The sequence below is a fragment of the Ictidomys tridecemlineatus genome, chromosome 1, assembly GCF_052094955.1.
Source record: "Ictidomys tridecemlineatus isolate mIctTri1 chromosome 1, mIctTri1.hap1, whole genome shotgun sequence".
Classification (NCBI taxonomy): Eukaryota; Metazoa; Chordata; class Mammalia; order Rodentia; family Sciuridae; genus Ictidomys; species Ictidomys tridecemlineatus.
The window spans coordinates 99,228,190-99,250,476 of NC_135477.1; the positions used below are offsets into that span (position 1 = coordinate 99,228,190).

The 22,287-nt window shown below is 33.1% G+C and overlaps 1 protein-coding gene across 8 annotated transcripts in view; it reads left to right on the top strand.

Annotated features, from left to right (window-relative positions):
- Adgrv1 (adhesion G protein-coupled receptor V1) overlaps nt 1-22,287 on the top strand; it is a 545,344-nt gene that overhangs the window by 117,746 nt on the left and 405,311 nt on the right. For 6 of the 8 annotated variants that reach the window (XM_078044879.1, XM_078044892.1, XM_078044896.1 and 3 more), the window contains 13 exons: nt 630-874; nt 2,117-2,298; nt 3,088-3,899; nt 6,443-6,652; nt 14,545-14,675; nt 15,266-15,365; nt 15,979-16,158; nt 16,745-16,908; nt 18,926-19,019; nt 19,439-19,471; nt 20,999-21,077; nt 21,195-21,333; nt 21,919-22,060. In XM_078044879.1, the coding sequence (XP_077901005.1) occupies nt 630-874; nt 2,117-2,298; nt 3,088-3,899; nt 6,443-6,652; nt 14,545-14,675; nt 15,266-15,365; nt 15,979-16,158; nt 16,745-16,908; nt 18,926-19,019; nt 19,439-19,471; nt 20,999-21,077; nt 21,195-21,333; nt 21,919-22,060 (2,511 nt within the window). The remainder of the gene's footprint in view (nt 1-629; nt 875-2,116; nt 2,299-3,087; nt 3,900-6,442; nt 6,653-14,544; nt 14,676-15,265; nt 15,366-15,978; nt 16,159-16,744; nt 16,909-18,925; nt 19,020-19,438; nt 19,472-20,998; nt 21,078-21,194; nt 21,334-21,918; nt 22,061-22,287) is intronic. The other 2 variants (XM_078044888.1, XM_078044889.1) reach the window with 1 other exon arrangement.

Sequence of the window (22,287 nt, forward strand, 5' to 3'; positions counted from 1 at the left end):
ATACAGATTGCTGCATCACTGATTAAGTGTCCTTTTTAAACCTGATTATTAGTGATACATAGGACCCCTATGTAGACTGACAGGCATGGATAGTAATTTTTTATAAAAGTAAGTAACATAGAGATGGAAATCACAAATTTTTAGCTTTTTGTTAAGATTTGGTTCCCAGATGCATTTTGTGAGTCTTAGGTAATTCTTTTAAAAATTAATTTGTAGAAATTGCCACTCAGATCTGACTTTCTGGGCTTTCCTGATAAGTAGGAAAATCTGGCAACATCAAGCCCCCCTTTCCTGCATAGTATCAGTCATGGGAGCAAATAGCAGCTACCCCTGGGGACCAGGCAGGCTGTTTGTATAGTTAGCCACAGTTCCCACTGGATTATTTCACTCATGGCTGGTATATACATGACCCCTGTTGACATCTCACTTTATGATTTCTGTTGTTAGCACAATGAAAAATAACAGTTGGAAACTTTGGCAGGCCTGACAAAGTTGTGTCACAGCATGGTACCCTGCTTTTATGGGATGTAGCTACTTAGGTAGCTTAGGGGGAGAAAGAATCCACTGTAGAAGGGTCCTTGTTAGTTCTGTGTTGACTCAGTTATACTTTTTATCTGTCTTCCCTCCAGGTTTTCAGATTACTAAACTTATTGTAGAGGAACCTGAGTTTAACTCAGTGAAGGTAAACCTGCCAATAATTCGAAATTCTGGGACACTCGGCAATGTTACTATTGAGTGGGTTGCCACCATTAATGGACAGCTTGCTACTGGCGACCTGCGAGTTGTCTCAGGTAATGTGACCTTTGCCCCTGGGGAAACCATTCAAACCTTGTTGTTAGAGGTCCTGGCTGACGACGTTCCGGAGATTGAAGAGGTGAGAGGAATGGCTAGTATAGAATGACACTATAAATTGTGCCTTGTCTTATAGTGACTAGAACAGATGACTCTGGCTATGACATTTTAGAGAGAATGTCAGATAAATTATTTCTGCAAGAATGTTCAAAGTATGGTAGGATAAAAGTGATCTTTAAAAATAACAAGAGGAGGAATATTCTAGAAATAGATTTTGTCTACATAAGATTTTATTAGTATACGATTTTTTGTGCAATTACATTGTATTTTTCAATAATGCTGTTAAATAATTTAAAAATACATAAAACTATGTTCATTTTTTTCTACATTTGTTTTTATTAATTTGTATTCATGGTCTCTTTTGGCTTGGATGCAAGCCAATCATTTTTAAGTGTAGATTTTGACTTTCCACTCTTCATTTATTATTCTTCACCTATTATTGAGAGTTTACTATCTAACTGCATCATTCTTACTCTAATTTCAGAGCTTATTTAACAAATAAGCTCGGTAATTTTTCTGTTTTATATTTTTCATGATGAAGAAGCAATGTGGCAACTAAAATTAGAGTCTCAGTGGGAAAGCTGATTCATCACTAACATATTGTCTGAAGATAATTTTATTTTATGAAATTCAAGTATTACTAAAGCTTATACCTCATAAAAGTATTATATTAGCATTTATTCTTTAGTAGTATTAAATTTTATAAGAGTCCATAGAATTTCTCTTGAATGCAAATCATAATTCAATTCTAAAATATTATTCATTTATATGTAGAAAACATTTCTCTTTCCTTCTTTCTAAAGGTTGCAATACAATATGTTTTTTTCCTATAAGATTTGTCAGAATTTCCATTCAGGATAACATGGGAAATAAAGCATAATAGATTTAACTTTGAGCTAAAATGCATATGCAATATTTCCCCTCAATAAAAAGGTATAGAACATAAAAGTCATATCATTGAAATGATAAACATAAATAGGAATTTTAAAATTGATTTTTATGATTATAAAACTGAATATTAAGGAATTTAAACAGCCTGTATTTCTTATGTATAATCATGCTCTGTTATTAAGTGGATGATGAATTATTCTATTCCAAGCTGGGTTTGCAAATATTTTGGGGGAGTTTTCTTTGAGTCCATTTATACTTAGTCCATTTTATTTTTATGCTTGTATGGATATGTTTTCTGATTTTTTACCTGCATCATTCTTACTCTAATTTCAGAGCTGGGATGCTGTTAAGGAAGTTTTCACTCTATTTTTAGGTTATCCAAGTGCAACTAACTGATGCCTCTGGTGGAGGTACTATTGGGTTAGATCCAGTGGCAAATATTATTATTCCTGCCAATGATAATCCATATGGCACAGTAGCCTTTGTTCAGTCAGTTTATCGTGTTCAAGAGCCTCTGGAAAGAAGTTCCTGTGCTAACATCACTGTCAGGCGAAGGTATATGAGGTGGCTTCTTGCATCTTGGGAGTGATGGGAATTATGGGTGGTGAAGAAGGATCCTTCTACAATTAAACAGTTTGGATTTGATGGGTTTTCCATATTATAATTTATTTTATAGGTTAATGTGTTGGTTGAATTATGTTTATTAATAAAATGATCCATCATACTTATATCTGTTGTTAGTGAAATGAATAGTAGATTATACACCTTTGTGTTTTCTAATCTCATAAATTTATTACTTTAATCTATTGTCTGTAGAACTTAAATACAACTTTAAGTTAAAGAACACTCAGATTTTGTTTGAAGTGCTTGATTTTCAGATTCTGGTTTTTTCCTGCATTTCTTTTTGAAGGCAGCATAGTTTACACTGAGCTCCTTTAGGAACAGATAATGTAGGATCGAGGGATCTTAGAGCAAGTCATTACATTTCTTCCAAATGTACTGTTACTATTGTTATCTTCAGTAAAATCTCTTAATTAAAACTCATTTTGTAATTCTGCTTGGAAATTCTGAAATTGATACCATTTGCATATCTTGCAAGATACTTTCATAGCTCAATTAAAAAATAAACATTATTAAAAATCATTGTTTGATTGAAAACTAGCAAACGTTCCTTACCTAAGAAAAAAATGTTGAAATTCATGCAATTAGGAAGCACATTGTGTTTGTATTATTATTTTAAACATAAAAAAAAGAAAAACCACAATCAGCACTGCTCTTTTGTTTGTGCAATATGCAGATGACTTTGAGTGCTTAACCTGTCTTAATTGTCCCTCCATCTTTTAGTGGAGGGCACTTTGGGCAGCTGTTGTTGTTCTACAGTACTTCCGACATTGATGTAGTGGCTCTTGCAGTTGAGGAAGGTGAAGATTTACTGTCCTACTATGAATCACCAATTCAAGGGGTGCCTGACCCACTTTGGAGAACTTGGGTGAATGTCTCTGCAGCAGGGGAGCCCCAGTACACCTGTGCCACTCTGTGCCTCAAAGAACATGCTTGCTTGGCGTTTTCATTTTTCAGTGCTTCTGAGGGTCCTCAGTGTTTTTGGATGACATCCTCCATCAACCCATCTGTCAATCATTCAGACTTCTGGACCTACAGGAAAAACATGACCAGGGTAGCATCTCTTTTTAGTGGTCAAGCTGTGGCTGGTAGTGACTATGAGCCTGTGACAAGGCAGTGGGCCATAATGCTGGAAGGGGATGAAATTGCAAACCTCACAGTTTCTATTCTTCCTGATGATTTTCCAGAAATGGATGAGAGTTTCCTAATTTCTCTCCTTGAAGTTCATCTCATGAACATCACAGCCACTTTTGAAAATCAGCCAACCATTGGACAGCCAAATACTTCTACAGTTACCATAGCACTAAATGGTGATGCCTTTGGAGTGTTTGTGATTTATAGTATTAGTCCCAATACCTCCGAAGATGGCTTGTTTGTCGAAGTTCAGGAGCAGCCTCAGACCTCAGTGGAGCTGGTGATCCACAGGACAGGAGGCAGCTTAGGTCAGGTGACTGTTGAATGGCGTGTTGTTGGTGGAACAGCTACTGAAGGTTTAGATTTTATAGGTGCTGGAGACATTCTGACTTTTGCTGAAGGTGAGTCATGGTTCTAAATGGATTTCAGTTTTCCCTAGTAAGATCATTAGAGTCAATTTTTTGGATAATGTTCAAGACAACTCTTGCTAATATGTGTATTCCTGTATGCATATTCTTGTTAACTTGGAGAATTATAGTATGGTTTTGGAAAAAATAGGACTTGGTTAGCTTATTAATGATTGATGTGACATATTTAGGCAGACATGACCCTGCATGTATCTTTTTAGTTATTGAATAGTATAGTTTATTGATTATAGTGTTTATCGATTTTCAGGGAATATGTGAATTTTATTCATTTATCCACGATAGCAATGCCTTTAGAGGCAACCATAAGGCAGGTTTTAATTTTGTAAGAAAAATTACAAGAATGTTATGTACTTAAAACCACTATATGGGTAAGCAGTACTACCTAGGCAAAGTGTGAGCATTTTCAAATACTCTAGACAAGTCAGGATAAGTCGTCAATGAAAATAACTTAAAAGTTAAATAGCATAAAATTTGGTGACCACATTCACATTAAATTAAACAGTGTAAATTAATCTATAATTCTGTTCTTAAACTTAGGTGGGATTTAAAAATTTTATCAGTATTATAATTATATATACTATGGTCAACAAATTAGAATTAGGGTCAGATTCACTGATTTTTTTAAGGACTAGTCCAATCATCTAATATTTAAGATCAGAAAAGTTCATATGTTTAATATAGTTTAATTGGTGGCTGGGGTTGTGGCTCAGTGGTACAGCGCTTGCTTAGCATGAGTGAGGCACTGGGTTTGATTCCCAGAACCACATTAAAAAACAAACAAACAAACAAACAAACAAACATAAAAAACTAAATAAACAAAACAAATTTTAATTGGGTGTGGGAAAGTTTTTACTGAAATCATTGTTGAAATCCTGCTTTGGGCAATTATAGACTCCATAAAATTTTTTTAATACAGTGTTTTCCTGATTGAAAAAGTAGTGACTACTCATAAGATCCTCCCAATATGCAATGAAGTGAAGGAAATAAAGCTTTAAAATTTTTTTTTTTTAGTTGTAGTCTGACACAATACCTTTATTTTATTTATTTATTTTTATGTGGTGCTGAGGATTGAACCCAATGCCTCACACATGCTAGGCATTTGCTCTACAACTGAGCCACCACCCCAGTCTGGAAATAAATCTTAATTCATATTCCATATCTAGGATCAGCCCATTATATCTGTTGTTTAACTTTTTAACACAAACACTTTTTTTCATAAACTAGTTAGGGGTATGGTACGGGCATCCTTTGAAAAGGTAAACTTTTTGAAGCATCTAATCAGCACTATGTTTTATAATATGGTTTTTAAATAGTAGAAAACATTTTTGTAATGGCTTAGCAAATGATTTGGGGAATAGGGGAATATGATGTAATTGATGAAAGGGGGTAGTTTGGTAATTGATAACGTTTTTCCCTTGTTTCAAAAGAAATAATGAAAATGTAATGAGGACAGAGTGGTGATAAAAATTTAGATTTTCTGTTGGCTCTGCAAACTACAAAGAAAGTTATCATACAGAGTAATAGCATTATATAAATTATTATTTTCTTGAATTGTAATTTTTGTATCACACAAAATGGACTATATTTCATAACTTAGATTATTAGATAATATCTACTGTCTTGAGGCAATTTCAACACTGCATCAGGGTCAGGAGGGAAAGAACATCAGCATTTAATTTGCTTTCTCCTAACTTTTCTTTTTTACTCTCTTTTATCCTCTTCCCAGAGTGGGGAGGAAGTAAATTAGGACATCATGGGCTGAACCACAGATGCAGTATTTGCTTTTAGGATGCTCACTGGTGCCCTATCTACTACTGGGATCCTAGATCAAATTGCAAAGCAAATTACTAGGCCCCTCTGGCCATCCTGCCCCCCTTTGAATTTATTTTCTGCCTGCTTCCCACAGTGCTCTACATCCTAGAAGTTGGTACTTGACATTGTCTAATTACCGAAAGACTTATCTTATTTATGCTGGTTCTTTTACTCAGTATTTGTCATCCATTTCCTGCCCCTGTCCCATTCTGCCATTTTGATCACAATTCCCTATGTGCTTCTGGTTTCTCAGGGAGGTGTTAGGTTGAATACCTGATTAAAAATTTTCCACAATAATGCCAGAATGAGAATGAGACCCCATTGTCTTTAAAGGAACTGTTCTTAGATATAAAATGCTTTTAAAGCTTTTTCTCTACTTAGGTCATTGTTCTTTAAAGACCAGGAAATAAAGCTATGATTCTTTGAAATAATTCTACCCTTTAACTTTTTAGTAACTCAGAATGTTCTTTTCTACACATTAATGAATATTTATGGTGCTTTATGTGTAAAAAATATATAGATGAACAAAGAAAATTTGATTTTAATGGTGTGAATATTGCCCCAAATACTGAGCTATTATAATGAACTCACATTATTTTTTACTTCACTTTTTAAGGTAGAGATTATTTGGGGCCTTTTTGAGTTCTCTACATTGGTGATTTTCTTAACTTTGGTTTTTAATTCCATTAATATTTTTTTTATAGGTGAAACCAAAAAGACAGCCATTTTAACCATTCTGGATGATTCTGATCCAGAGGATGATGAAAGCATCATAGTTAGTTTGGTGTACACTGAAGGAGGAAGTAGAATTTTGCCCAGTTCCGACACTGTGAGAGTGAACATTTTGGCCAATGACAATGTGGCGGGAATTGTTAGCTTTCAGACTGCTTCCAGATCTGTCATTGGTCATGAAGGTGGGTTCCTTTTTCTGAGCACATTCATTTTCTTTTCTATGGTATCACTTTTTGCCTAGTGTTTTAAAGCTTGTGATTTTTTTCCTTCAATTATTTTGTTGAACTGTGTGTTTTCATCCAAGCGGGACATGTTTGGAGGAGGCTTAGTGAACTGCTTAACTAGATGTAGGAGGCTTATAGAATGATACTGTGTTCCAGCTTGCCACTCTCCACTGGTGTGGGATGTCCAGGTTTTTCATCTGTTAAATGGCAAAATATTACTTATTTCATAGGTTTCTTCATGAGGATTAAGTGAGCTAATAAGTATAAAGTGCTTGGCACAGTTCTTGGCAAATATAGTGTATGCTTTTTAGTAGCTATTACTATGAAACAGTGAAATATTGGCTCCCTGTTAAAAACAAGTACTAGATTAAAATCAGTGAACATTTTAGCCTTGATTTTATATTGTTTTTGTATGTTTTATAAAGAGTGCCAAACTGGAAAATCTTATGTAATATCTATTTTTTTTGTCTTGAAACACTGTAATTTTCTTGAATCTTTATTTTTTATTGCATATCATATATAGGCTAATTTTTGTGTTTTAGATATTACAACTGTTTTGTTTTTTTGTCTTTGAATAAGCCTCTTTTGAGATTCAAAAAAAATTTACAGATTGTTTCAGCACATAGTTTGTATTTGGAATTAAAAAATAATTTTATCTTAAAGAATTAAGAAATAAAAAGGATATAGATCATGTATATGGACCTCTACAGATGAGAAAACAAAGCTGAGAAATCAAATGACTTGACATGGTCAAATAACTAATTTGTGACTGTGCTGGAAACTGAATGCATTTCAGTGTTTACCATCTGTCTTCTTAGTATATTCTCCCAACTTGCAAGTTTATTGAACTTATCTGTGCAAATGTTTGAGCCATTTTCTGACACTCTTTACTATTGTTAATGGTTTAGAGTTGCATGTTATCTTAGCAACAATGATTAAGAGTGACTAACAAATTGCCATAAACCCAATCTAAAGACAAATCGTTAACTACCAAAAATTTTTTTGTAACATAGTAGAAATAAAATGTCACTGCTGGGATAGTTAATATTAATGACAACAAGAATATTTATGGGGTATTTTCTGTGTGATAGTTGCTCCACATCAGTTATTTCACTTCATTTTAGCAGCAGTCCTATGAACTGGGTATAATTGAATACACAAGATTTTTACATAAGGAAATTGAATTGGAGATCAGAGGTGGAGCTTTAAACCCAGCTACACTGGATCCAAAGCCCATACTACAGTGCACCTTGTGAGGAGAGACTGTTTTGTTTGAATTTGTATTTGCTGCAGAACCTGACAATGCAAGGATTTTTGATAAATATGTTAAGTGATTTTAATTGAAAGAGTAATGAATGTGAGTAGTAATGTCCATGTGAAAGGAAGAATTTGGTAAGAGACTTTATTTCTATCTCAGAGATAGAAGTTGAATTTTCATATAGTTGAAATCAGGAAAATACAATCTTTGGGAACATAGGAGAAGACAAGTTATCAAGGAATTAATCATGTAGAACAGCAAGCTAAGATACTGGGAAAGTAATCGCTCAGAGGACCAAGAGGGTCAGAAGAAACTAGGGAGAAATGTTCATCAGTTACCAGAATAAGGAAGTAATCAATGGGTCTCATACTAATGTAACCAACAAGTAAGATTTTCAAGTGGGCTAGAGAAAATAGTAGCAGCTCTGGATGGATTATAAAGAAAAATTGGGGATAGAAAGATGATATCCAAGGATAAACTAAAGGATGTAGTGGCCTTTGGGGAGTACCCTCAAAGCAGGGTCCTAGGACTGGGGTTGTGGCTCAGTGGTAGAACGATTGCCTAACATGTGTGAGGTACTGGGTTCGATCCTCAGCACTATATAAAAATAAATAAATAAAATAAAGGGATTGTGTCCATCTACAACTAAAAAAAAAAAGCAGTGTCCTCATGTCCTCAGGCCTATTCCCGTTCACAGAGTGCTAATGATCTATGATAAGATAAACTTTTACACCAGTTTCACTTTGCTTTGATATCCAGAAGCATTATCTATGGGCTTGTATTCCATGTGTTCTCTTTTTAAAAATACCTTTATTTTGTTTATTTATTCATTTTTATGTGGTGCTGGAGATGGAACCTAGTGCCTCACACATGCTAGACAAGCGCTCTGCCACTGAGCTACAACCCCAGCCTTTTTATAGTATAAAATTTTGAGAAGCACTGCTCTTTGGCCATGAGAACAAGGAAAGGAGCAACACTGGAGAGAATAAATTAAAGAGGAGTATATTGAATTTGCTTTTGCTTTGTTGAAGAAACTTGGGCAAGGAATACTGTATAAATAGAGAATTTAAGTGTTGATGGTATGGAGGCTACAAATAAAGCTAAGGCCAGGGAAGGTTAGATAAAAGAAGGAATTTAGAGCTAGACTAGACATGTGCTTTGCTGTGATATGATGGAATTTTTCATTTTTTTAAGAAAATTTTTTTTAGTTGTTGATGGACCTTTATTTTATTCACTTATTTATATGTGGTGCTGAGAGTTGAACTCAGTGCCTCACACATATGAGGCAAGTGCTCTACCACTGAGCCACAACCCCAGCTCTGGAATTTCATTTTTAAAAAATACAAAAAATATTAATTTCCAGCAATAACATAAGGAGTTTTTAACTGTAAGATACCTAGTATTGTGCACGTGCATCCTGTGAGTGTCTAGTGGTGATGATAGTAATGCATGGTTTCTAAAGAAACCAAGGCTCTCCTTCTGGGCACCAAAGATCTTGGAGAAATTTCAGACACCAGCACCTGTATTCTCTTTGGGTTGGATGAACTTCACCTGAAAACCGTATTGTGGTATCTTCATTTATCGACAGCTGGGTACTGCAGGAGACACAAAGAGGAAAATGGATTTGTAATTAAAATACATGGTTCAAGTGGGTTATTGGTTAAAAATCTGCATCAGCATACCAGTCTATGATTATGTGTTTGGTATGGGAAAGAAAACACTGAGTTGTTTTTATTGCTTGCATGAGCACTCCATAGCTATTTTACATCTTTCAAATAAAAGTGAAGAGTAATTTTTATTTTTTACTTCCCCCCCTTATTCTTAAGCCATTTCTGACAGCCTAAATTAATTTTATTTTTTCAAAATCATAACGAACCTCAAGAATTCAGTATTTTATGTATGTATTCTTTATAATACTACTACAAAAACTTCATAGAGAAATGTGTATTAAGATGAGTTTACTAAAGTGAACTAATAAAAACCTCATGGTGATTCTTTAAGGATAATTGCTAAAAAATAGAGTAAAAAATCGTATTCTGTGGGCCCTCAACAATGTTAACACTGCTTCTGGCTAGTGTTGGAACTTCATCTGTGTGATTAGATTTAAAATGTGGATGATACTGGACTTTGGGCTCTAGAATTCCATTTGTGATTTACAGGAAGGAATTGCTATGTATTGAATTCTGAGGAATCCTCTTTCTATGTTTGTCCTAAAGCAATTAGAGAGATGACCAGTGGTAAATATTACTTTTTCCAAATGTAATAGACAGAATTTAGAAATATGGGACAATGGACTTTACTGTGATTGCAAATCGTGCATAAATGTACTTTTCATAAATCTGTGTTAGATTTTTCACTCACCCAACTCAGCAGCATCATAATCATCATGTCATGTTCAATAGATTTAAAATTTTTTCTTTTCTTAGAGACAGCATGAAGCTTTTTTACATAAAGATTTGAATAAGAAATGTAATTATTTTTAAAAATACCAAAATTGGCATGCTATATTAGAAATTATTTTTTTTCAAAGTGTTCACATTGGCAGTCTATGATTCAAATTATTCATATTCCTATAATATTTAACCATTTTCTTTTCATTGTAGAGTCAATAAATTTGGGTGATCCATATATATCATGTATCATTTATTGACTAAGCTATTTTTCTGTATTTTGTTTTCTATTATTTTATATACCTCATAGTTGCCATTTATCTTTATAAAAAGAATCTTGGTTTGAGGAATAAGTGGATGAAACATTTTTGTTTTATTTTCTTTATCTGTATTAGGCTAGGTCTAGACACTATTTGATAGATCTTTTGCCTGAAGCTTGAAATGTGTTGTCCACTTTGGGTGGACTTCGTGAATTTTATATCAAGATGATTTTCAAGTAATGTGATCAGACTTTGATAGTTGAGGGTGTTCCTCCAACTTTCATTCTTGGGAAAAATCAGAAGGCAGTATTGCACCTAGGAAAATGTTTCTTATGGGATAACTTGAACATACACTCTCAAGAATTTTCCTACTGTCTTTCATCTTAGATTTTGACAACTAAGCACTTGTTTCTGAGTCTTCCTGTTTTCCCTTAACTTTATTGGTCAACTCTGTGTTTTGGTAGAAGGTGACCCTGTGGTATATCCACTGCTTTTTTCTCAGATGCATTTTAAATAGGCCTAGCTTCTAGGTGTCTGTGTTAGGAAGAAGAATCAATTTCAACATTTTATTGTTTAGAAAAATCTGCACACTAAAATTACTTTTGGCATGATAAATTTGCAATAGGTTTATAAGATTATGTGTTTAAGAAATACTTTGTTTACTTTTCACTTATCTGGATGTGTGTGTATGTGTGTGTGCCCCATTGTACCCATACTTCAAATTTTGTTTCTTGCAATATTTTCTTGAAAGTTATTTTTATGGCAACTTGTTAAATTTTCAGAAGTGAAATTTTTAAAGTATTGTTATACTGCATATTTTTCCACATAGTAAGTTTGTGGGAATACTTTTTTTTCTTCTCTTCAACATTTCACTTTTATTTTAACCTCAGAATGGAATATTGATTCCCAAATCTTCATATACAAATTTCAGCCATAATTTTTTTTTATTATTTTAAGTCCCTCTTCAACATGGATCTTTATTGACCCACATTTTATTTTCTTGCTATTCGTGGGGTTTTTTTTTTTTTTTTTTGCCTTTTTTGCATTTATTTATTTATTTGTTTGTTTATTTATTTATTTATTCATGGAAAAAACCCTCTTGTTTATTTGATTAAACAAAAATAAAATAAGCTGCATAGGAACAATTTTAAATCCAAAGAGACACTAACTTTGTTTTAAGACTGTAGTAGCTGATACAGCATCTCCTTGCTACCTTCTCCAGCCTTCTCTGTGGACCAAAGCGAAACATTCAGAAGCCTGTGAGCTAATACAGGAGTTTTTGAACATTTTTCCATTGGTTCTTCATCTGCTCATTGCCTGTCATGCCTGAGGCCTGCAACATTAACATTTAAAGAGTTAAAAGTAAAAGCCAAAGCGGGGAAGGGGGGAAAAAAACAAACAAAGAAAAACCCACTTTTGTCTACTAAAGCTTGGGGGAAAAATCTTGATTTCCCCACCCATCCACACCGAAATGATGTGGTCGGCATTCCCAAGGCCAAGACCACTTAAAAAGCGGCAAAAGGCAGTTGGCACCCCACAAGGGCCGACAGTGTGCTTTGTGCAGCCAGGGAAGTTATTGTGGTGGTGCGTATTTCTCCTATCAGTTTGCCTGGAACAAATAATAAAAATTAGAGGTTTAATGTAGTCAGTATGACTGACACCGGGCATAAGATCTGTGTTAGAATCCTCCAATCCTGCATTTATTTTTCCTTAAAAAAAAAAAAAAAAAGAAAAAACCTCAACCAAGTCACATATTCTATACAATTAAAAAAAAAAAGAAAAAAGAAAAAGAGAAAGAAAATTAAAAGCATTTTGCTGAGCAGGCATGAGATCTAATGAACAATATTAAACAAGATTTATTAAAAAAAAATACAAACAACCCTCCCACCCAACTGACTATACCTATCATGCTAGTTTAAAACATTCCTTTACCCACCCACCCTCATCTGCATTGACTGTGGGGGAAAAGGGGGGGAAGAAAGATATCTTACCACCCTAAAAACAAGAAAACCCCCTAAATGTGAAAAACTCTTCCTCTGAAGACAACTACACAAACTGCTAGAAACATAAAGAACTATTACAGAGCTGGTTATTTAAAGAAAGTAAACACTTTGCTACACACGCCAACATTCAGCCAGTGTGCTCTGAGATAGCCTTAAGAAAAAAATACTACCTGAGCTCGTAAGTTAATACAATCATTAAAAGGAGGTCTAAGACCGTGTGGATACACCCTTTTTTGCATTTAATCAAACTATCATAATTTTATTTTTGAACTATTATCAGACTTTCGATTCATAAATATTTGAAAACTATGACTCTAGGACCTTTTTATTTGTGTAAGCAGACAACATTGCAGGTGAAACATCTTAACTTAAGGATTTTCCTAAAATTTTCAGTAACAAACTTATTTTTCAACACTAAGTTGCTCTATAAGAAATTTGTACAATAGAGAAACTCCAGAGTTTTATAGTACTGTCTGTCTATATTTTATTCAAATGAGTTATACAAATAAAAAAAATTAAATAGTATGCTGGCAATTATGGCTGATTGTACATTTTTTGTTATACCTAATATTTTAGAGAATTTGATTCTTCACTTGAAGTATTTATGTGCTAAGAAAAAAGGAAAAGCCAATACTTAGAGTACTAATGTTTGTATTGAAATACTTAAAATGAAACAAAAATGAAACATTTTTGTAATGCTTTTATCTTTTTTATATGTATTCTCTACTCTCCAAAAATGATTCATTACATTAAATTTATGTGTTAAAATTTAGTATGAAAAATTATTTTGTTTTTAGCAATTAATATAATAGTTTCTAAATTAATAAATCAATGATTTTTTTATTTAAGAAATTTCTATTAGAAATATGTATTTATTTTATTATCTTTAGAAATATAAACTGTAGTAGTTTGATAAAATATTACATTTTATTGTTTTGTCTTTACTCCCTTGTTTTAAAAATGTTGGAGTTCTTGCTAAAGCTATTTGGATAACTGAGTAAAAGTGACTTTTTAAATGCATAGTTGTGGATTTCAATTATATGTCTGTGTTATAAAATTTGAATAAGGATGTGTTCTTTTAAACCTTTTAAGCATTGTTCTGTTTATCTTTCTATAACAGTATTTTTTATTTTTCATTAGAATACATTAACATGTATTCATCATCATATAAAACTAGTGAATTGAGTATTTTTTCAGCAAGTCATATAGTCATCAGCTTATTTTTCTTAGCAATTTTCTTCCCACTTCTAGCAATATGAAAAAGAAATTCTTATGATTTTCTCCAGTTTTATAAAATGATGCATAGAGATAAAAACCAGGAATGAGAAGTAGCTAAAATACTTGTTATCTGGGCCAAATGACTGTGACTTTGATGAAGTTACAGACATTGATATATAGATTTGACACCTTTCCTTTGTATTTCTTTCTATAAAACAAAATCATTGATGGTATATGTAAGTTACAATCTAAAGAAATGTGATTTTCAGGTATTTGCAAGCATTTTTATGCATGCATTGTGTAAAATCACATTGCATATCGGTGTAAGGAATTTGTTTCCTTTTGAAAAGTGAAGAAAGAATTTGCTCATGTTATAGTTTTGATCATGAGGACTTTATTATTTTCTTTGACTTGCAGAACATTCATGTTCTGGTGCATGTTTTGGAGTGTATACTAGTTTGTGTTTCCCATTTTAGCATGTGCTCTTATAAATTTTATATACCGAATTTCCTGAATCAAAGTATTTACAAGTGGAATCTCAGTGTTAATAAGCAATAAGCATGAATAAGGCTTCTAGAGAATATAAAACAGATCGGCTTTGTAATGTTCTTGGAAAAGTTGCTGCAGTAGCTGCATGCTTGAGATTTGGGTTTTGTTGAGTTCAAATGTAAATGCTCATTTTCCATTAAGTACTTAATCAATGAGGACATTTCACTTGCAGGAGAAATGTTGCAATTCCATGTGATAAGAACACCTCCTGGTAGAGGAAATGTTACTGTTAACTGGAAAATTGTTGGACAAAATATAGAATTCAATATTGCTAACTTTACTGGACAACTCTTCTTTCCTGAGGTAATACCACAAAGAAAAGTTTCACCATAAATTTCTAGGAAAAAAGAGTGTTGAGGAAAATGGGATAGAAATCAACATCACTGTATTGTAGTTATCATCATTCTCTCTTTTCACATCCATTGGTATGAATTCTTCTTTGATGATGTATGCATTCTTTTTCTTTTCATTTTCACTTTCTGAGTATTAAGTCAAATAGTTATTACCTCTGCCTGTGCACTACAGTGGACTTTGTGTAACTGACAGCTCTGCAACACTGGTATCTTCTTTCCCTTTCTCCATTTTTTTTTCCTATTCACCACTGTTGTGAAAATCTCCCCAACTTACTGCTTTGTGTGAAGGTTTTAATAGTGCTCATGAGATAATATTTACATTAATTAACTCAGCCTTCAGAATCTTCCACACTTAGCTCCTTTCTGCTTTAAGCCTGGTTTCTCATGTCAATATTTATTATTTAATTAATTTCATTAATTCATAGACATGTTTGTTTAAATGAAAATATGTTTGGATGCATGATTTATAAGGTTAATACAATGAGAGATCGTTTATGTTCAGTAACAAAACAAAGATGAATTTCTTTCTTTTTGACATAGGGGACAATGAATCAAACAATATTGGTGCATTTGTTGGATGATAACATTCCTGAGGAAAAAGAAGTGTATCAAGTCATTCTGTACGATGTCAGGACACAAGGTAGCTCAGAATTCAGTTTTGAACTTTTTCTTTTCCAAAAAGAAACGGTATTGCTTTCTGTATTTCTAACAATTAAATATCAATTTTAAAAATGTTACTTTAAATATTGTCTGTTCCATAGAAATCTTAGATCCAAAAAACACTAGCGCAGGATTGGGAATACTTTGTGGACAAGTGAAAAAAGCTCTAAAATGTTTTGCTAAATAGTTATTTATGGAATGAAATACATTTTAAGGGTAGAAAATTTTGAAATTAATTTTATGTCAACAAACTCATTTGGATTTTAGACCAATTATAGTATATAACAATTCAAATTTAGTCATTTTTGAGTAGACATCTAGGTACTTTCCTTAGATTCTACTCCATTTCTGAAATTCAGATAATACAATCAATAATGACAATAATATGCCAAGTGAAAACTTCATGATTTACTCTCTGGAAGGGTGGATGGAATGCAGGATCTTTGTCACCTGGAGATTTCTGTAGAGATGTGACAAAGGAGAACCCTTTCTGGTGACTTTAAAATGCTTTAGAGTGGGGATATGTTTTACATATTTAGATGTTAATGCCAAATTGCTGTTAGGTTTCCTAATGGGGTCCCTGATATTTTTAGGAGTTCCACCAGCAGGAATTGCTCTGCTTGATACTCAAGGATACTCAGCTGTCTTGACGGTGGAAGCCAGCGATGAACCACATGGAGTTTTAAATTTTGCTCTTTCATCAAGATTTGTCTTACTGCAGGAGGCTAACATAACAATTCAGCTTTTCATCAACAGAGAATTTGGATCTCTAGGTTTGTATTGCTCTAGAATGAATGGGGTTTCTGGCAAGGGCTTTCTAAGTATTCTACTTGTGTGGATAAAGCCATTACTAAAGTAAATCAGCAAAGGAAAAAATAATATTTATTAGTTTGGTTTAGTACTTTATAACTTCTTTAATTTTAAAAAGATTCCAAGGGAATTATCTATTTGCACAGAAATGATGTGTAACAAATCTCAGTAGCATGTGGTAGGGGGTGGCATGTGGGTTCACTGATAACACTGGGCTTGGCTGGGCTGGCTCTTCTCCATGTTTTTTATTCTTCTCCTGGACAAGTAGAAGCACAAGAAAGCAAGTGAAAACCTTAGGTCTAGGCTCATGACTAGCACATCATCAATTTTATTACACAAACTCAGAGTCCCCAGGTGGGGTTTGTATGCCTTACCCAGAAAGGGCCATCGCTGATCCTCACATGGTAAAGACTGTGGAAATAGGAAAGACCAAGGAATTGAGGTCAACAGTAGAAGTTACTGCAGTTGCTAAAGGAAAAGCCAAGGACACAGTGAGACTTATTTAGAAGTTTAAATAACTACAAAACCTTTTTGAACCAATTCAATTAGGAGCTATCAATGTTACGTATACCACCGTTCCTGGAATGTTGAGTCTGAAGAATCAAACTGAGGGAAATCTTGCAGAAGCAGAAGTTGATTTTGTCCCAGTAATTGGCTTTCTGATTTTAGAAGAAGGGGAAACAGCAGCAGCCATCAACATCACTATACTTGAGGTAAAACTCTCTTGTTATTTTCCTGTTATTATATTAAACCTGAAGTAACCCCAAAGTAGAACCTGAGAGAATATCCTAAAACATATTAATATTTCCAGGAAGAGATTTCTACCAAACAGTAGAAGTACAAGTCAGCAAGCAAAACATGCAAGCCCTTTTTAAGTAATGAATTTCATGAAAGCTAAGATAATGTGATAATTTTTAATTCTCTCTATATTAAAACGTTACTCTGCCTTTAATATAAAGTTGGTATAGTTTACAACTATAATCTCCAGAAACTCTTGAATTCATTTCTGTTTCATTCCCTCTTCTGGTTCCTTTAAATCAGCTTATTATTTTTCATGAAATTTTTTTTTTCAAATCACACAGAAGTTTCTCCTCCTGATTAGATGGGCTATCCTGCTTTTGTGCTTTTGCTTATAGAAACATCTTGTGAAAAAGAGAATTTCCTCAGGGCAGTTCCCTATAGGAAGAAACTGGCCTAAGAGGTTCCAAAGGAGCATTTTGATTACTCCAAACAATTTATTGGACCAGCAAATCCATGTAGGTCACAGTCTTTGTGGGTAGAACCTGTTAAATTAGAGACAGCAGGAACCTCACTAGAGACTGATACCATAAAATGTGATTATGGTCAAGCTTAAAGTAATCATTGGTGGCCGAAATTGTACTTTAAATAATTTTTCATATTGTAAACTCCCATGTTGATTTAGGGCTTAGTGTTTCAGCTACTAAAATATATTTCCAAGAGGTTTATAAAAATAGTATTATAGTGAGGTTAGGGGATGGTATGTAGTGGAGCATGAATATTTCATTTGAAAAAATATTTTTCAATTTACTATGTATTTTGGGGATTCCAGTTTTAAAAGCTTCTATTCTCTCAGGGTCTTTTATTTTTATTAATTTAAAAGTAGGATAAGCCATCTGAAGTGAGTAGCTTTTATTGATTTCTGTGGCAGTATGAGCTAAGGTAGCATTATGAGAATTCCAAATCTATAAAATAAAAGGTAATATTATATCAGTATGTAACAGGTAACACAGGATTTGACAAAAATCACAGGCAAGTCATCTTTCAAATGTCTCATCTGTTAATGTAACTGAATTTAAGTAAATGGATTATTCCTTAGTTATGTTAGTTTTAAAAACAGAAAATATATAGCCATTCTTTTCTTTCCCCTATAGTCTAAATTTTTAAACATGGGTTTTCAGTTTCACTTTTCTTTCTCCCTAGCTCTTTACAACCTTTTCTGCTTTTTGAGATTAAAAAAAGATTAAAACACTGCAGGTTTGATAAACAAAAGCAATAGTTACACAGTGTGTAACTATTAGTGGTTGGCTGGTTCCTCCTGACATGGATTTTGCTTATCTTTACTTTTTGGGCACCAGCCTTGTTTTTCATTGGTATTATGTGGTCTAATGATTAATAATAATAACTATCACTTAAAAAGTATTGTCTGTAGATCATGTACTCCACAAACATTATTTTAAATTATTATTACAATCTCACCCCAAAGTAGCTATTATTTCTTCCATTATAAATATGATTGAATTGGAGCCTTAATATTTAAGCAACTTACCTAAAATTATAAAATTTTGAAGATCTCTTTCATTGCAAAGCATATACGTAATGTGTGTGTGTGTGTGTGTGTGTGTGTGTATTATAATGTTATCATTCTATCCCTCATTCTAAACATTGGCTATTATGGAATTTAAAATGTTTTGTTCATGTTACATTTAAAATAACCAGGTTTATATATTTATATAATTGGTTTGTGTATTATGTAGGTCTAGGCTGAAAATATATTATTAAGTGGTTTCATACTGTTCAACCTATACAGCTAGGTATAAGTTTAATACTTCTATTTTTTTCCAATTTAGATATTTTCTGCTGCAATTTCATTTTGATACTTTCTATATACTTTGATGCATATATATTTGTAAGACAACTTAAAAATAGCTTTTGATTTGTAATTCTTTTGAAAGCATAATTAAAGGAATTTAATGGATGTAATTTTTGTAGGATGATATACCTGAACTAGAAGAATATTTCCTGGTGAATTTAACCTATGTGGAACTTATCATGGCCCCTTTAACCTCTTTTCCTCCAAGAATAGGTATGATGGCTCTTTTGTTTGCTTGTTTCATTTTACTTCCTTCCAGTGAAGTAAAGTAACTTCATTTTTAATCAGAAATGTGTTTTTTCATTTCAACTATGTGAGTTTTTTACATTTATTTTAGAGAGCAGCATTATTGTGGTTTTGGGCATTGGATAGTATAAACACATTAAGAATTATTATGTGGTGGTCTTTACATTTTACAACTATTTTATAAGCAAATTTGTAATCCTCAAAATAGAATTAGTTCTTGGGAAGGCATTTTATTTTCATGCTCTTTAAACATTTTAATTAGCTATCTTTATTAGTTCTCCAACTTTCAGGTGATTTTATTTTCTTTTTGGTAAGAGATCTTTTGTTTGTTTGTTGTGTTCTCTGATTCTTTTTTGACCTTTGATCTTTTTCTTTTTATGCTTTAGAAAAGACTCAGTTAATTCATTACAGACTGAAAGGTAAAATTTGAACTTTGGTATAGATTTATGTAGATTCCTTTAAAAAGATGACTTCCCATGTTAGAGCAAAAACTCCTGTTTGCAGTTTGAATGTTTTAGTATTAAGGAATTTTGTCTGAAGCCTGTGTGTGTGTGTGTGTGATGGCCCACTAGGGGGTGGAGGTGAGTAGCACAGAGGGTGCCCAGCTCCATGACCCCATCATGAGGGTAGAAAGAATATTGCACCCAGGGGACATAAACCTGGTGAAGAAGAAGCCTGGGCAAGCCCAGTGGCTTGAGGAACAGCATTCCTTATTCACATCAGAGACTCATTGTGACAAGTTTGAAAACACTGAAAGGAAGTAATTAGTTTCCTACATATTATTGTTTGCCAAATTTCAGATCTTTTGCAAAAAAATAGAAAAGTGCAATGACTTGGCTGTTCCATCGAGTCTGATTACATGATAAACATTTTTCATTCTAAGAAAACTAATAAAATACTTCCTGTTTCTGTGATATTCATATTAGAGATGGGTTGAGTAGGTGAGTGATGTTCAATGCATTATGATGCTCCTATTTGATATGTTTTCAGTGACAAACTGCTGTTACTTACATCTTCTCATTTTATAGATGAGGGGACTGAGGCTAGAGAAACTAAATAATATGACCAAAATCACACAGCTATGAAATGGCAGGGCTGGGATACTCTGATGGGCACAAATCCTAGTTTTATATTCTCTCTTGGTTTTATATTCTCTCAGTATTGCTCTCTTCAATCTAGAGAGAAGTGCATAAACCCCTACTCCTTTCTCTACCTGTGCAGCTGTCACAGGCAACCTAGACTAAAGAAAAGAGAAAATATTAAAAAAAAAAACAACCAACAAACATAAGAACAGGGTTAGTTAATATTTCAAGACTGAATAGCAGGTATTGGTAACAAAATAAAAATGATAAGAGAAATTCACTTCAATCTTAGTCTCTTTTTTTCATTCTACAAAGTCTTCTTCTTCTTCTCCTTCTCCTTCTCCTTAATAGAAACCTCATCTTTCTGCTTTCTGTTTTATGTATCCCTGTCCTTGTGTCTCTTTACCAGACCTGTCTTGGTCTCTGTGCCACTCCTGGCCTGCCCTTCTCTTCTCATTTCTTTTACCTCTTTTTTTCTGCCTCTCTACTCCTTCCCATCTGAAACAGTTCTATTACAGAACAGAGGTGCCAAGTTTTAAATTTTATTAAAATAATAGGAAAAGCTCCATAACCTTAGTTGCTTATTATTTCATGCTGTTCATGGTTGATTTAAGTTTTATAAGTCAGTGGCTCTTGTTAGCAAAGTGGTCTTTTTCAGATGTTATTAGCATTGGTGCCTTTGTAGTCTTAAAATCTTTTGAGTAATATCAGCAATATTCATATTAGGAATTATATAATCTCATAGGGACTATCTTTAAATTCTAGATCAAGCATAATAAAATTTTAAAGTTTAATAATAAAACTTTATATAAAATTTATAGTAATAAATTTGTATTTATTTAAATATGTCTGCATATTTTTCAGATTCAGAAGGCTTGACTGCACAAATCATTATTGATGCCAACGATGGTGCCCGAGGGATGATCCAATGGCAGCACAGCAGGTGATCCCAAGGCTCTGTGAGCCCTTCTCCAAGCTTCAGATCTTTTACCATCTACCAAATAGAAGTTCAAAATAGGAAAAAAAATACTTTCTTTACTTTCTCTTTCTGTTCTTACAGATTTGAAGTAAACGAAACCCATGAAAGTGTAATATTGGTAGCGCACAGGAGTGGAGAGGCTCCTGGCCATGTGTCCTTGTTCGTGTACGCCCAGAATTTGGAAGCACAACTGGGGCTGGATTACATCTTCACCCCAGTGGTAGGTCTTAACATCTATCCCAGACCACCTTTATGCATTATTTTAAAATTACTGTTCCCTGAGAATTATAGTGACTTATGTCCTACATAAATTAGTACACTATTACATAACCCAATTCACAGTAAATTAGAACAGATTTTCATGTGGCAAAATAATTTTAGTATTTTAGTAAGTAATATAAATTTAGTCTTATTGTAACAATTATTCTGTGCAGATTAATTTTTCTATTGTAACAATTGATATTGGAGAATACAGATCTTGTGTTAAGGAACTCATATCATTAGATGACCTTCTCAAAGTGTTTCTTATCTTGAAATTTTTATCCTTTATTTCATTGTTTTTAACTTACTGAAACACTTTGTGTTTTAAAAACTTTTTACTTTGTTTCTTAGTAATTTTTTCCCCTTAATCAAATGTTCAACTTCTTCTTTTCCTCCATAAATTTTACTTTTCAAATAAAACACTGTCAATTTAAATAAATTAAGATAGCTAATTCTTTGTGTTCGCAACTATATTGTTTCATCCCAAACATTTTATTAAAAAATGTTTTTTTAAATGATATTATTCCTTTTAACTTTCAACCAGATTCTTCATTTTTCTGATGGAGAAAGACATAAAAATATAGAAATCATGATTCTTGATGATGACATTCCAGAAGGAGATGAAAAATTTCAGCTCATTTTAACAAATCCTTCTCCTGGATTGGATCTGGGGCAACAGACAATAGGTATTTGACAATTTCTTCTCCATAGCCACCTCTTTTTCATGCTGGTTTCCCTAATATGGGGGAAAGGCAGATTAGAGAGACTTGATGATTTCTACTTAGAATAAAAAACATTTTAAATTAGGCATCTTAGAATTCTATGTCAGTGTTTTTGAATGGGTATATTTATGTAAAGAACAAAAAAAAGAGTTAGTTGGAACTAAAGATACTATTGAGTCATTTCCTCAATT